Below are 13,586 nucleotides of genomic sequence, written 5' to 3'. Positions count from 1 at the left end.
TTCCTGTTGACGAAGTGGCCAAGCAGGATTGCCAGAGGAATGACTACACTGACAGACCCTACAGAACAATGCAAACACTCCAATAATGTTGTTCAGCAGAGGAAGGGGAGGTAGTCTCACACAGACATCTATTTTTACTTGGAATCTCCAATTTCCATTATGTAAGGGGGTGGGGGTAGCCTATCTATACCTTCTGTTGCATTGCACTTTGTCCCTAAACCCATTGTGTAGTTCTCCCAGCGTTTCTCGGTTGTTCGACTAACCCTTTTTGACACTTTTTACTATTGTATAGATTGAGGAAGAGTGAGTCCCATACTGAAGACTTGCTTCCAGCCCCGATTCTTCTTTGTTTTATGAGTTGTGGATAAACAATTTTCCACGACAGCTATTTTAATCCATTTTAATATTTACAGATATAAATCCGGGAAGATCTTTTCTTCAAAACACCACCACAGGCACCTACAACTACCCACCACCCCAACAAAATTTCACAGGAACTGCTTTTTCTAGATTACAGCAATACCTTTTTAGACCATTTCCACAAATGTGTCCCTTTGCCTCAAATGATCATACCTTTAGACAAATCCCTTGTGTCTTTCCTTTTTATCTATCCCCAATCCTGCTGTCTCAACTTTAAAAAAATTCTCACAATACTAGGGTTGTGTGGTAGTCAACACGTAAATGTGTAAAGACAAGCAAATGTAAAGTCAAATTGTAGTCCCCCCCAATCATCTGGGCCTAAGGCAGAAGTCTATGTGTTGTTTTCTTCAAATTACAGAGACTGGGACAGTGATTCTGACAAGTCATTTAAATTTATTCTGACATGCTAAAGGGAATAAATTACACTTTTATAGAATGTCCAGCTGTAAAATAGCTAAAGCTGGGTCAGGGGGAGTAATAGGGAGGGGGAGAAACAGTTACTAGTGTGCATCTGTCTTGACTAAAGGCTGAGAGAAATCCAAATTATTCTTCCCTCACACGACAAAGTATACAGAAATGAAACCCTCAAACTTTCTTTGCAATAAAAAAGGAACGAAAATGAGGAAAAGGTCGCTACTCTATGCAGCAGCGAAGTTTAGTTGCAGAGAGAGAATATTTTACAAGAGGATCTGCTTCATCGCAGGAAGAAACAAAAACACCCTTTCCCCAAATGATCAATTCAATACAGGGAAAGACAACTCCATAAAACTGAGAAAAAAAAAGTAGGTTATCTGATTCTTTAAAAAAAAGTGTATATATATATGTATGTATATAAAAATGATAACGGAAGGGTGGGTGGTGTGAGATTTGTCTCAAAAAACAGAACATTGATGCCATCCATCATAGCAACTCAATAAAAAATGGAGAGAAAAAAAATGACATTTGTCGATTGACATCAACATCTCCAAAAATAAAAATAATTGATGCGTAATTTTGTTTATAAGCAATTTCCAAACAGGTTTAGTCAAGTGGTGCCTAATTTATAATGAATATGCTTTTGTGGAATTTATCTTTTTTATTCATTGTTTGAGATTTCAGAATACCAAGTACAATATAGTTAACGCAGCGTTCTAAAGAGAAACCTAGTAGTCACTAGAATTGTTTTCATCTTCACATTTGAAGCTCTTCTAGCACATTTCAGCAGGCAGAATCTTAATTACCCTTTTTATGAAAAGAAACTAAATAAATCCAATGTTTGCTTAGTAAATACCCAGGATTCATTCATAACAAAGAAAAGTTTCCGTTTACATCTTTCATTTTGCTTGAAAATGAGGGGGAAAAGTTGAATAAGGAAGAGAAAATTGTCGTTTCAAATGTTCAATCTGACTGACGTGTGTCTGGGTCATCGTGCCACGCTCGGTGACTGAGGGAATGGGGACAAAGCTGCTCTGACAGGGGGCCATGAGGTGAGGCAGGCACCCGAGCAGCAGCTCTCAGAGGGAGAAAGTATCAAGGGGAAAGTATTGGCATGTGCACAATAACATCCGCAGTGAGCCAACCATGTCTTATTTTCAGTTTTGAAGAAACACACACAAAAAAAAAATCTTCAGGGACAGGACAATAGAGAAGGCTACAGCTTCGGAAAATTCCATACCAAGCCGGCTTTCTATGTGGATATAGTATATACATACCAATATATAGATATATGCAGAGCATTTTATCTATATAGAGCAATTACATATATAGTATATGGAACGAAAGTTCTTTAACAGGAAAAAAGGGTTGCCCACAATGCCTGGCAGGTTCTGGTGAATTTGATCCTGGATGCCGGGATGTGATTGGAAGGCAAATCCTGCTACGGCCACTCGTCTTCATTTCTTTGTCTTACTGCTCAGAAACCTGCAAGAGAAACGAGAAGAGAGAGAGACAGACAAAGAGACAGAGGCCATAGGTTACACATCAAATAGAACGGGTTATCTTTATCAAAAAAGGGTTGAGCGACTGCTATCAACAAGGCCAAGTAAATCACGGCAGTTTTCCAGCCCTGTAATAAAAAAAGTGCCCAGTCATCAGTCCCGCTCTGCAGCAAGCTCGGACCCACTGCTGCAGAGTGCCTGAGAGGGGGAATCAAACATTTACTCTGAGCCTCCTGTAATGAAGACATTCACCACCACCTTAAGAGGTTCACAACTAGTACAGGAGACAACAGCAGCAGTGTAGTGTACCAGGAGTGGGTATAGACAGAAAGACGAGTGGAAAGCACATAAGGAAACAATGAGTCTTATGAATAAATCTATTTTTAAAGGGCGTAGTTCAACCGAGATAACAAAAACACTTCTAAAAAGACAAACGGGGATGTGTCCTGCCTGTGAGAGTCAACCTCCCATCATGCTTCAATGCAGTGAGAAGTAATCTTTACAGACAGCCATTACCCAATGACATGTATTCCCTCTCCATAGCCACACCCATGCAGCTCAGCAGCAGGCCTTTAGAGGCGCCAATCCAAAGGAGAGGAACATGGGCAGAACAGGATTGGGTAACACAAAGATGTATGAGGATTCCTCAATCTTTCTCATGGGCTTTGGCAATCTTTTGTCTTCCTCGAGCAAGCCTTCACACCTTGATGATGCGTTCCGAGACTCACCGAGTGGGTTTAGATAACTGCAGCTCAAGTCTGGACATGATCTCATCAGATCTGCGTGATATGAGAAGAATTTGACACGAACGCTCCCGAGTCACCTCCTTCTGCTACAGCAATTCCCTCCGATGTGGTAGGATTCAAAGGAAAGGTGCAGTTTTGCTGCAGGCATTACATGGGAGTGTGTTCAGAGAGCCATCAGAGGATCAATCCGCCGGAGAAATAAGCAAAAGTAATGGTTCCGAATTACACATGAAACGCTCTGGAGCTTTCGCTTATTTGACAGATGTCAATGGGAGTCATTGGCTCGATGATAAAATAAAATATACGGATATGAAGGAGGAGGTCCCTGCCGTTTCAAGTGTCCGTATTTCGTTTCGTTGGAGTGGAGGGGCCAGCTGATGTAACAGACCAGTCACACTCAGGGGTGAAAGGGCAGCTCAATTCTCCATATGCGAGCTATTAATAGAACAAGCCTCTTCTAATACAGAAAATATCCTTTAGGAGACTTCCCAGCAACATGACGATGACATTTAGGCTCTACACAGACACTAAATGACCATGTGATGATCAATGTTTTAAAGAGTAAAGGCCTGGGTTAATGGAGTATGCTATGAGCGTTAGCTACTTGCGTTTGCCTGATTATATCAACGTGGCATGCTCTAAACAACTATCATATAATACGAGGCAATTGAGCAATAGAGGGCTGAAACGCAAACTCGCATTAACAAGGTTTCCATTGTTACAAGGCTAACAGAGTAGCCAAGTCAAATTGGTATCCAAGAAACCAGCAAGTTCTTTCAAGCTCCAATACGCCAGAGCTTGGCTATTTAAATTCCTGGATGTGGCTACTCGGCACCCTTCACTGGTAGTGTTATCTTAAAGGGACAGAGAGTAGCAGAGAACAAATAACCATCGTCACCAGGCCTAGAAAGAGATGTCCTTTTATATATTTTATAGCTTTGCTTGTGAGCAGGGGTCCCGTTAACAAAAGGTCCTTAAATTTGTTTTTTTTAAATCAGTTACGTAGGGAAAACTTTGATCTCTCCACCCCTGCAGGGAAGGCACATAAGCAGCGCTCAACTGTGAGCATGGAGTCCACATACTAAAACAGACATAGTGCACAAAGGATTAGACCAATACCACGTCATCAGCAAATCCTATTTATAAACTAGCCTCTTCACAGCACTTGTTCACTGCCATCATGCGGGATGTGCCTTGAAAGAGAGGGGAAGAGAAAGGAGGGCAGACAGAGTGTCCTCCTGCTTTGATTTCATATTTAACGGATTTCAAAGCTCTTCTCGGCAGAGCGGAGACCGAGCACTGTCATTAGTTGTGCCCTGATTGGGGCAGAAGAGGATTTGCCTGACATCACGGAGAAAGCATCTCATACAAGAAAAACTATAACCATCAGCAAATCTAAGCCACCGGAAAGCCTTGTTTGGGACAGGATTTTACCAACAATACGTCACACAAAATGGTAGGGGCTAGCGTGCTGGGGAAGAGCAGGACTGATACACTGAGCCCTCTCAGGGGCGCCATCCGTGTCACGTCACCAACATACATCGGGCCTTTTTTTCCTCTCCAATTAACCTGCACTCAACCCCCAAAAACATTTTTTTGGTCTAATAATAAATACTTAATCCACAGAGCTCAGATGATTCCCATTGTGTATTGAGGACTTAATTCAGCCCTGCCTAAGCCGTCTGAACCAAGCTGGCACACATGGACTAATACACATGGAACGGAGGGAGGGCTTCATTAGAGTCCTCCATGCAGTGTGTGGATAAACGCATGGTGTGTGCGGAGCAGTGAGGTCTGATGAAGCCAATGCGACAGATATTATTTGTGGTGGTTTTAAGTAATAGGGGGTTGGCATTGACTTGTAGTAAACGTGCCTTTTACTACTAAATCTAATACAGGTCAGGTGGCTGGTATCCAACAAGGCCGCCCTGCAATTTCATGCCAGAGATTACAAATCTAAATGGGCTATAGCCTAATCCCTGTGGAAATCCTAGTCGTCACCTGATGAAAACAGCTTCAGGTTTTTTGAAAAATTGGTTTGACTCCTCCACCATCAACCCTGGGCACCCGGGATACCCTCTACGAGAGGGAGGGGGGCGACTGGAATTAAAAGAGGGCATTCAAGAGTCACATCACATGAGCACTAAATTACACATGAAAACAGACAGCAATTTATTAACCATTGCACCAACATGTATGAAACCTTTATTAGTATGTGGTTAGAATCTCACTCCTGCTCATCCAAGTATTTTAGAGCATTCAAATTAAGATTAACAAGTGTTAGATCCAGGAACAATGATTGCGAGAAAGAGTGAATCGTACATCCCATTTAGAGAAGGGGTTAATTCAAAAGAGCGAAATCACTATGATTTTAACATCCAAAGAAGCTGATAAAGCCACCCCTTTGTCCCAGAGAAGAATAAAGACATTTGGGTACAAAGTTAGTAGTCAAATTTCCCAAGGACGTCTTTGCATCTGCAAGACAGACCAATTGAATTTCTCTTTATCTTTTGGGGGCCTCCTCGAACTAACACTTTTTTTTCTCTCATTAATCTGGTGGGAGAGAATGTTCCAAATCCACTTTTTTTTTTACCACTTTGAAGGGGGAATGAAAATGAAAGCAATTGGTGTCTCCATTTTTGCACTCCAAACGTCGCTTGGCTTTTTGCTACTAACCTTTCATGTTACTCTTGGGTTTGTCAGTTTGCTTGCCTGTAGGGGTTTGTGCCTGTTGCCCCTGTCCCCCTGAGGACGCGGCCTGCTGTGCTGCTTTCTGCTTCAGCATTGTCCAGTCAAACGTGTAGTCGTACTGGTGGTTCAGGGTCCTGGACAAACACAAGCATGTTCAGACATTGTCACACTGAGCTCTGCTTTATTAAAATCCCTCTTTACTGTTTAGGCTGAATTTGTTTTCAGCCTTAACATACATGAAAGCAGACAGACTACATGCAAAACATAGGACTATAGCCGTTTGTCCTTTCACATTCTTGTTTAAAAAAAAAGAACACTTCACTATTAACATTAGTACAAACTTATTAACACAACGTGGTTCTGCATTGTGTGTCAACACTGAGAAGAAAAAAAATCAGGACTTGGTGTGCGTTTCAGCTCCTTTGGGGACAGAGGTAAGAGGTTGAGAAATGACGAGCACCTGAAGAGAATGCGGAACAGCTGACGCAGGTACATGTAGTCAGGCGCCTCCTCAAACCGCAGCCCACGGCAGTAGTTCAGGTACATGGCAAACTCTGCGGGAAAACCCTGAAAACAAGTGTCGGAGATCGAATGTTACCTTTTCAACTGTTTTGGTTATTATACATTACAATGACAGTCAGCGCCTATTACATTTCTTTAAGACGCGTCTTGGTAAAATAAGGGCAATTACTGACAGGAAAAAAGTGATTGTGAGGTTACACAAGTTACTCCACAGCCTAATGCAAGGCTTGAGCATGCACTCTCAGCCAGCTACTTAAGTATTTTAATGACCAATGGCCACTATGCTTTCAGTTCCAAGGCTATGCATAACAGCCACTATTTAAAGACGGGATTAGATTAGCACCTCCAGCCACCATCTCTGCTTTTGTACACTATGAGAGAGACAACCTTCAACCGTTTACAAGGCACATACTTCACTGGCTGACGAGGCCACTCAAACTCCAGTAATCTCTCGACTTCCATCGTAAGTATCTACCTTTCGGTCCCTGTAACCCTGACTAAAAATAGCGGCACAGCGTGTCACGGAGTTCATCAATTTAACACAGTGGAATCCCTTTACACAGCTGATTGAAGTGATCAAAAGCTTGATGATTAGTTGATCATTTGAATCAGCTGTGTAGTGCTAGGGCAAAAACCAAGAACATGCACCCCTTGGGGTCTCCGAGGATCGAGTTTGGGAAACACGCTTCTATGGTTTCACACACTCACCTTACACAACACCTCGACCGGAGTCGACATCTTCTTCTCGCTAATCTTCTCGTACTTCTGTTTCTTTGTGGCAGCCTGTGGAACATGTGGGCGAGAAATGAAAATGTTGTGCACCACAGTTTAACACTACCCTTTGCAGTTTTGCTTCACCCCCGGTGAGATCAGTGGCCTATAAACAACGTAACAGAATAAGGAATTTGCTTGGCCTGATGTGATTTATAGCACTGAAAGAGCCACCTGAGGGAAATATTGGGTCATTAGAGAAAGTTGTGTTACTCTGTACTAGACTACTCACGGGTCAAATGTGTGTACAAAAGTGGTGTTTCACGACCTAGTCCATCTCGCTAGGCCGGGCAATTGGGTCTGTATGCATGTAAAGAAAGGCTTGGTGCTGTAGGTATTTCAGAAAGTATTCATACCCCTTGACTTATGCCACATTTTGTTTTTATTAACCCTCATTCTACCAGGTAAGTTGTGTTACAGCCTGAACTCAAAATATATATCTCACCCATCTACACACAATACCCAATAATGACAAGGTGAACAAGTTTATTTGCTAATTTATTACAAATGAAATACAGAAATCCCATTTACATAAGTATTCAAACCTCGGAGTCAATACTTTGCAAAAGCACCTTTGGCAGCGATTACAGCGGAGTCTTCCTGGATAGATCTCTAAGGGCTTTCCACACCTGGATTGTACATTTGCCCATTATTCGTTAAGCGCTGTCAAATTAGTTGTTGATCATTGCTGGACAACCGTTTCAGGTCTTACCATAGATTTAAGTAGATTTAAGTCCAAACTAACTTGGCCACTTCACTGCCTTCTTTTTAAGCAACTCCAGTGTAGATTTGAACTTGTGCTTTAGATTATTGTCCTGCAGAAAAGATAATTAATCTCCCTGTGATGGAAAGCAACTAATCCAGGTTCTCCTCTAGGATTTTGCCTGTGCTTAGCTCCATTCCTTTTCTTATCCACAGTCCTTATTACAAGCATACCCATAACATGATGCAACACCAGTATACTTGGAAATATGGAGTGTGTCACTCAATGTGTTGTTTTGGATTTGCCCAAAACATAACACTTTGTTTTCATCTACCAATAGGTCCCCTTCTTCCAACGCATTGGAAAACCTCCCTGGTCTTGGTGGTTGAATCTGTGTTTGAAATTCACTGCTCCAATTCACTGCTCCAGGGACCTTACAGATGATTGTATGTGTGGGGTACAGAGATTAGGTAGTCATTCACAAATCATGCTAAACACTTATTGCACACAAAGAGTCCATGTAACTTGTGACTTGCTAAGCACATTTTTACTCCTTAACTTATTTAGGCTTGCCATAACAAAGGGGTTGAATACTTATTGACCCAAGACACTTCAGCTTTTTGTTATACTGAACAAAAATACAAAACGCAACAATTTTACTGAGCTAGAGTTCATAAGGAAATCAGTCAATTGAAATAAATTGGGCCTTTATCTATGGATTTCACATGAATGGGCAGGGGCACCCACTTGGGAGCTAGGCCCAGCTAATCCGAATGATTTCCCCCCCCCCCCCCACAAAAATGGCTTTATTGCAGACAGAAATACTCCTCAGTTTCATCAGCTGTCCGGGTGGCTGGTCTCAGATGCTCCCGCAGGTGAAGAAGCCAGATAGAGGTCCTGGGCTGGCATGGTTACACATGGTCTGCAATTGTGAGGCTGTTTGGAAGTAGTGACAAATTCTCTAAAACAATTGAGGTGGCTTATGGTAGAGAAATGTGGATCAAATTCTCTGGCAACAACTCTGGTGGACAGTCCTGCAGTTAGCATGCCAATTTCATGCTCCCTCAACTTGAGATATCTGTGGCACTGTGTTGTGTGGCCTTTAATTGTCCCCAGCACAAGGTGCACCTGTGTAATGATCATGCTGTTTAATCAACTTCTTGATATGCCACACCTGTCAGGTGGATGGATTATCTTGGCAAAGGAGAACTGCTCACTAACAGGGATAAACACATTTGTGCACAAAATAATATTTTTGTGCATATGGAACATTTGGGATGTTTTATTTCAGCTCATGAAACATGGACCAACACTTTACATGTTGCGTTCATATTTTTGTTCAGTGTAATTTGTTCAAATTTCTAAAAACTTTTACATTATGGGGTATTGTATGTAGGCCAGTGACAAAAAAACATTTTCATTTTAAATTGAGGCTCCCGAGTGGCGCAGCGGTCTAAGGCACTGCATCTCAGCGCAAAAGGTGTCACTGCAGTCCCTGGTTCGAATCCAGGCTGCATCACATCTGGCCGTGATTGGGAGTCCCATAGGGCGGCGCACAATTGGCCCAGCATCGTCCGAGTTTGGCCGAGGTAGGCCGTCATTGTAAATAAGACTGTTCTTAACTGACTTGACAAGTTGAATAAAGGTTAAATAAAAAATAAAAAAGCTGAACCAAAATGTAAAAAGTCAAGCGGTATGAATACTTTTCTAACACCTTGCCGAGGACTTGAGTTTCAAGCACTAGTACTGCTGTTCTATGTAAATTAGACAAATACAGACCTCGTGCTCCCCCATTTAACCCTGTTCGTTGTAAATTAAGCGCCTCACTCACAGATTTTTGCCACGTCAGAAAGGGCGAAGGTGCATAAAACTGTACATTCGAGGCACCCCATTTCTCTGCAGGATATATGAATTTAAAAATAAGGTAGCTAGCGGAACCTCTGGGAAGTAGCTGACCTCAAGGAACACTACAACTTGAAAGGAAAGTTAGGGATAATCTACTAGTAAGACTCGCTAATAAGCTACCCTGCAATGTACGAGGCACATCACACAATGTTAAATTGATTCCCTGAAGTTGTCAGAGGGCAAAACTATATAAACCATTCAGCTAGAGTAAAAAATGAATCCAAATGTGAAGTCATGAAAATGGTAAAGCGGCTGGAATTGATGTTGCGACAGCTGGGGGGAAAAAAACTTAAGAGAAAAAAAGCCTAGTAGCAGGGGGAGGAAAAGCTGTGGCGAGTGAATGAAATATTAACCACCTATTTAGTGGACAGGGGGCCCTAGAGTACCTGCCTGGCCTACCTTTAGTCCCTGCCAGGGCAGGCTGGTTCTGTTGAAATACATCAGGACGTATCCTAGCGACTCCATGTCATCTCGGCGACTGGAAAGAAAGACATTTGGCATTCAGTACATGTGCAAAGGTAATACATCTCGGTTGGTTCAAGCGCAACACATTTCACATTCATCTCAAGGCCTTTTGTAACGGCTGATCTGTACAAGACTGTACCAACTTCCAGACCACTGACACCATTTTACTGGTCTAGTTGAATTATGAGATGCCAAGAGGGTGGGGTGTCTATCCTGTTATAGTTGTTTAACAGGAGGCAATCCTTTTCTCCTTCACAAATTTTGTTTTTGGAGCACAGCTCAGTGAAGCAGCCACATGATTTGTGTTTTTTCATATCCCAACTGAATGCTTAAAATGACATGAAAATGCGCATCCACAAAAAGCTTGTTAAAACAAGGGAACAATAGAATTTCTAACCATGTTAAATTCTATCATCTTATCACGAAATACAATTTTAGCAATGAATCAAGTCTTATAAAAATTGCTGCAAGCTTAGGTTGCGGACATATGCCATAATGGTATGTCAAAAGATAAAGTAGGGGGAAAACACCACATCTCCAGTCGGACTTAATTGCTTACATTCCAGCTCAATACAGAGCAATGGTGGATAAGGGGAGCAAGATTGATCTGGCTAAATTACATGGCCCCATTGGTCAAAACTGGTAATCTGGGTCAATGGGAAGTGCAGCCGTTGGTGGCAGCTAGATTCTAGAGTGACCATGGGAGCAGCTTGGCCATCATGAGGACAAGTCCTTCGAGAGCCACTCTGCAGCCTCAGCAGGAACAAACAAAAGCGCCTTCACGCCACAACAACAACAAAAAAAGGAGTGGATACCAATATAAGTGGGGAAAGAGACCCATTAACCAACATATTAAGTCCTAGGAACCTAGCCACTGTGGCCTATAAGCGTACAAACGAGGAAGGATTAGAGAACATCCGGCGAAGGCTGAAATATATTAGTGGGTGCTGAACTGCTCTTACCTCTGCTCGATTCCCAGATGTGCGTTGATGCTGGCATAGCGAGCTGTGCCTGTGAGATTTTTGTCTTCTCTGTAGGGTATGTGCTGTCGTGTCCGGTTGTCCCGGTATTTTTTGGCCAGACCAAAGTCAATGAGGAACAACTGTAAAAGGAGGGGGGAGAGAATAGTTTTTTTTAATTTTTTTAAACACATTTTAAAGTTGTCCTGATTCAGAGGAGCGGTTGACAAAATTGGAGGCTGGAGCTGAGAAAGACCATGGGTCTATTCTTCCAACTTCCTGCTTTGCCTGGTGTACCATTTGACTAGAGAAGCAGCCATTCTCAAGGCCCCTCATTGTTATCTATGAAAACAATGCTGGTCATGTGACGGCAGGATCAGGATAACACCCAGGGGTCAAAGTCAGAGGCAAATGGAATTTCTGCAGGAAACTCGAATGTTTCTCCCTGCCTATTAACAGCCCTCTAAGGTTGTTGAAAGCGTCGGCCTTCAAAGTCTGTCTTGGATCGGAATGACATCTAAATTTGTGGACTGCCTGCCATACTACTCCACTCTACTGCCCACGCACAACTGCAGGTTGCAGTCCCTGAGAAAATGCCTCGTCCAACAGAAGTGTTTCACTGAGGCAGCACTGACTGACGGCTGCAGTCGTATTGAAACGGATCCACTCAGCCATGCCTCTGCTTGCTTGGCTTAGCCAAGGATTCAAACATTTCCTGTTGTCAAGACAAATAGCTCCGCCAACCGTAAAACTTTATTTGGACGCTTCCATCTGAAGTCTGGTCGGGAGAAAAGGCAGTGAGTGCCACACGCAAGCGTCCACTTGCTGCAAACTAACATTCACTTTCCCACGTTATTCATTAACGTGTGCCTTTTGCTTTAGTTCAATAGGAGGTTTATTGCAGGCAGAATGGAACATTTGAGAGTCGATAAATACACAATGTAGCAAGGGGAGTGAGTGACTACCCTAAATAGCATATTCCAGCTTTCACAGAACAAAAGCATGGGAGCTTCCATTAAACCTACATCGTTGAAACAGTAAACCAAGAATGCTTTAAATTGAAGTAATCTGCTATCTGGCCAAGACATCGGTCAACTATTAAGCCTACAGAACATGCACGAACAATGCGCACAGTCAAAGGATTGCTGAAAGTTAGTTTCATAATTTGAACAAATCAAAAATGTGGTCCAAATACACAACCTTTTTACTTTTCACAAAAAAGTGACCTGTTCTGACCAAATGCTTCCCATTTTCTCCATTCACTAATATTGAAGGAAAATAGATGTTAACATACTGCTACAACATCAATGGCAATTGTGAACGGGGGGATCAGTTACCTGGCAAAAAATACTTAGGTCATCTCACAGGCCAATTACCTTTAAAATACATACATGTTGGTTTCAGCTCTAACATGCCGAGTCACTACAATTTCTTGGATTTTTGGTTCCTACTGGAACAATGTGCGTCAACATACTGAAACATTCATCTTAAAAACAACCATATTGACTCAACAGGCCCATCCTAACAAACCAAACTGTGAAACAAAGTAGCACAAATCTAGATGCTTTTAAAGCTAAGTCAAAGTATGCATCATTTTCTGACTGAGGGTTCTGGTTATGCAAAGCCATACTAGTAATTAGCCTTCAAGCACAGTCTAGTTCCCTTCCAACTTGATGTTGAACTGTAGGTCTGCGAGCACGCATAACCTAACCACACCCATCTGCCGTGCAGGTCCTCATTCGGGGTTTTCAGGCCCTGTATTTCCAAACACTCCTTTTTTTCTGCTCATTGTGCCTCTGGCTTCTGGCCAACAGTTGGCCAGGCTAGGCAGCCTGTGAAGTCAGCAGCAGTCTCTTAACAAGCAGCTGGTTCAGACCAGCTCGAATGCTGCCACATAGGCCTCTGTTCCAGAGCAACTGGCAATCACCACAGCAGTTTTCACAGCCACATGGCCCAGTTATCCCTTCTCTGTAATGCCAAGGTGCAAGTCATATAAACCAAGTAGCTACAGTTGTACTGAGCAGACAGAAAATCTTTAGGAACTTGAAAAATTGCCGTGATCTCACCTCAATTTCGGCTCGTTTTGGCCAGCACGGTCACTTGAAATGGACACACTAGTCATAAGGGTTAGTGACTGATATTTGCCTTGGTTGAGTATTCTAAAACCCAGAAGGCGATGATCATTTGGGAAACCAAGAAGATAAAATAATCTTGTGTATAGCAGGCACGAAAAACTCAGTGAAGCAGCTCCAAGGAAATGGAAAAGCATCCAAAATATCAATGAGCGCCGTGACCACTTCAAATGAGAGGAGAGCGTCTCCCTTCAAAAAAAAGAAAATCATAATCCAGAAAATTCAACAGCATCTCCGCTACTAGTCACCATGTCCTTTATCCACCTACTCTCAGATCCCTGCAATCTAGATTTGGTGTTAATCTCTAGATCTGTTTAGCATGTGTGTCTGGTTTAATGCCAATACAGTGGTCATAA

General features: G+C 42.4%; 1 protein-coding gene across 15 annotated transcripts in view; it reads right to left on the bottom strand.

Annotated features, from left to right (window-relative positions):
* Positions 1–793: 793 nt before the first annotated feature.
* The window catches only part of LOC106604944 (casein kinase I), a 36,307-nt gene continuing 23,514 nt past the window's right edge, over positions 794–13,586 (bottom strand). For 2 of the 15 annotated variants that reach the window (XR_006769874.1, XR_006769878.1), the window contains 7 exons: positions 11,102–11,241; positions 10,065–10,152; positions 7,004–7,078; positions 6,234–6,340; positions 5,759–5,907; positions 5,084–5,182; positions 794–2,319 (listed from right to left, as the gene is read on the bottom strand). Coding sequence is in view for 8 of the 15 variants with exons in the window: in XM_045718258.1 (XP_045574214.1) it covers positions 2,312–2,319; positions 5,759–5,907; positions 6,234–6,340; positions 7,004–7,078; positions 10,065–10,152; positions 11,102–11,241 (567 nt within the window). In the remaining 7 variants the exon portion in view is untranslated. Of the gene's footprint in view, positions 2,320–5,083; positions 5,183–5,654; positions 5,908–6,233; positions 6,341–7,003; positions 7,088–10,064; positions 10,153–11,101; positions 11,242–13,586 lie in introns of those variants that run through there. The other 13 variants (XR_006769875.1, XR_006769879.1, XR_006769876.1 and 10 more) reach the window with 8 other exon arrangements.

This window comes from Salmo salar, chromosome ssa05 (assembly GCF_905237065.1).
Source record: "Salmo salar chromosome ssa05, Ssal_v3.1, whole genome shotgun sequence".
NCBI lineage: Eukaryota > Metazoa > Chordata > Actinopteri > Salmoniformes > Salmonidae > Salmo > Salmo salar.
Note: the sequence above shows the minus strand (reverse complement) of the source record. Positions and strands in the feature narration are given on the sequence as shown.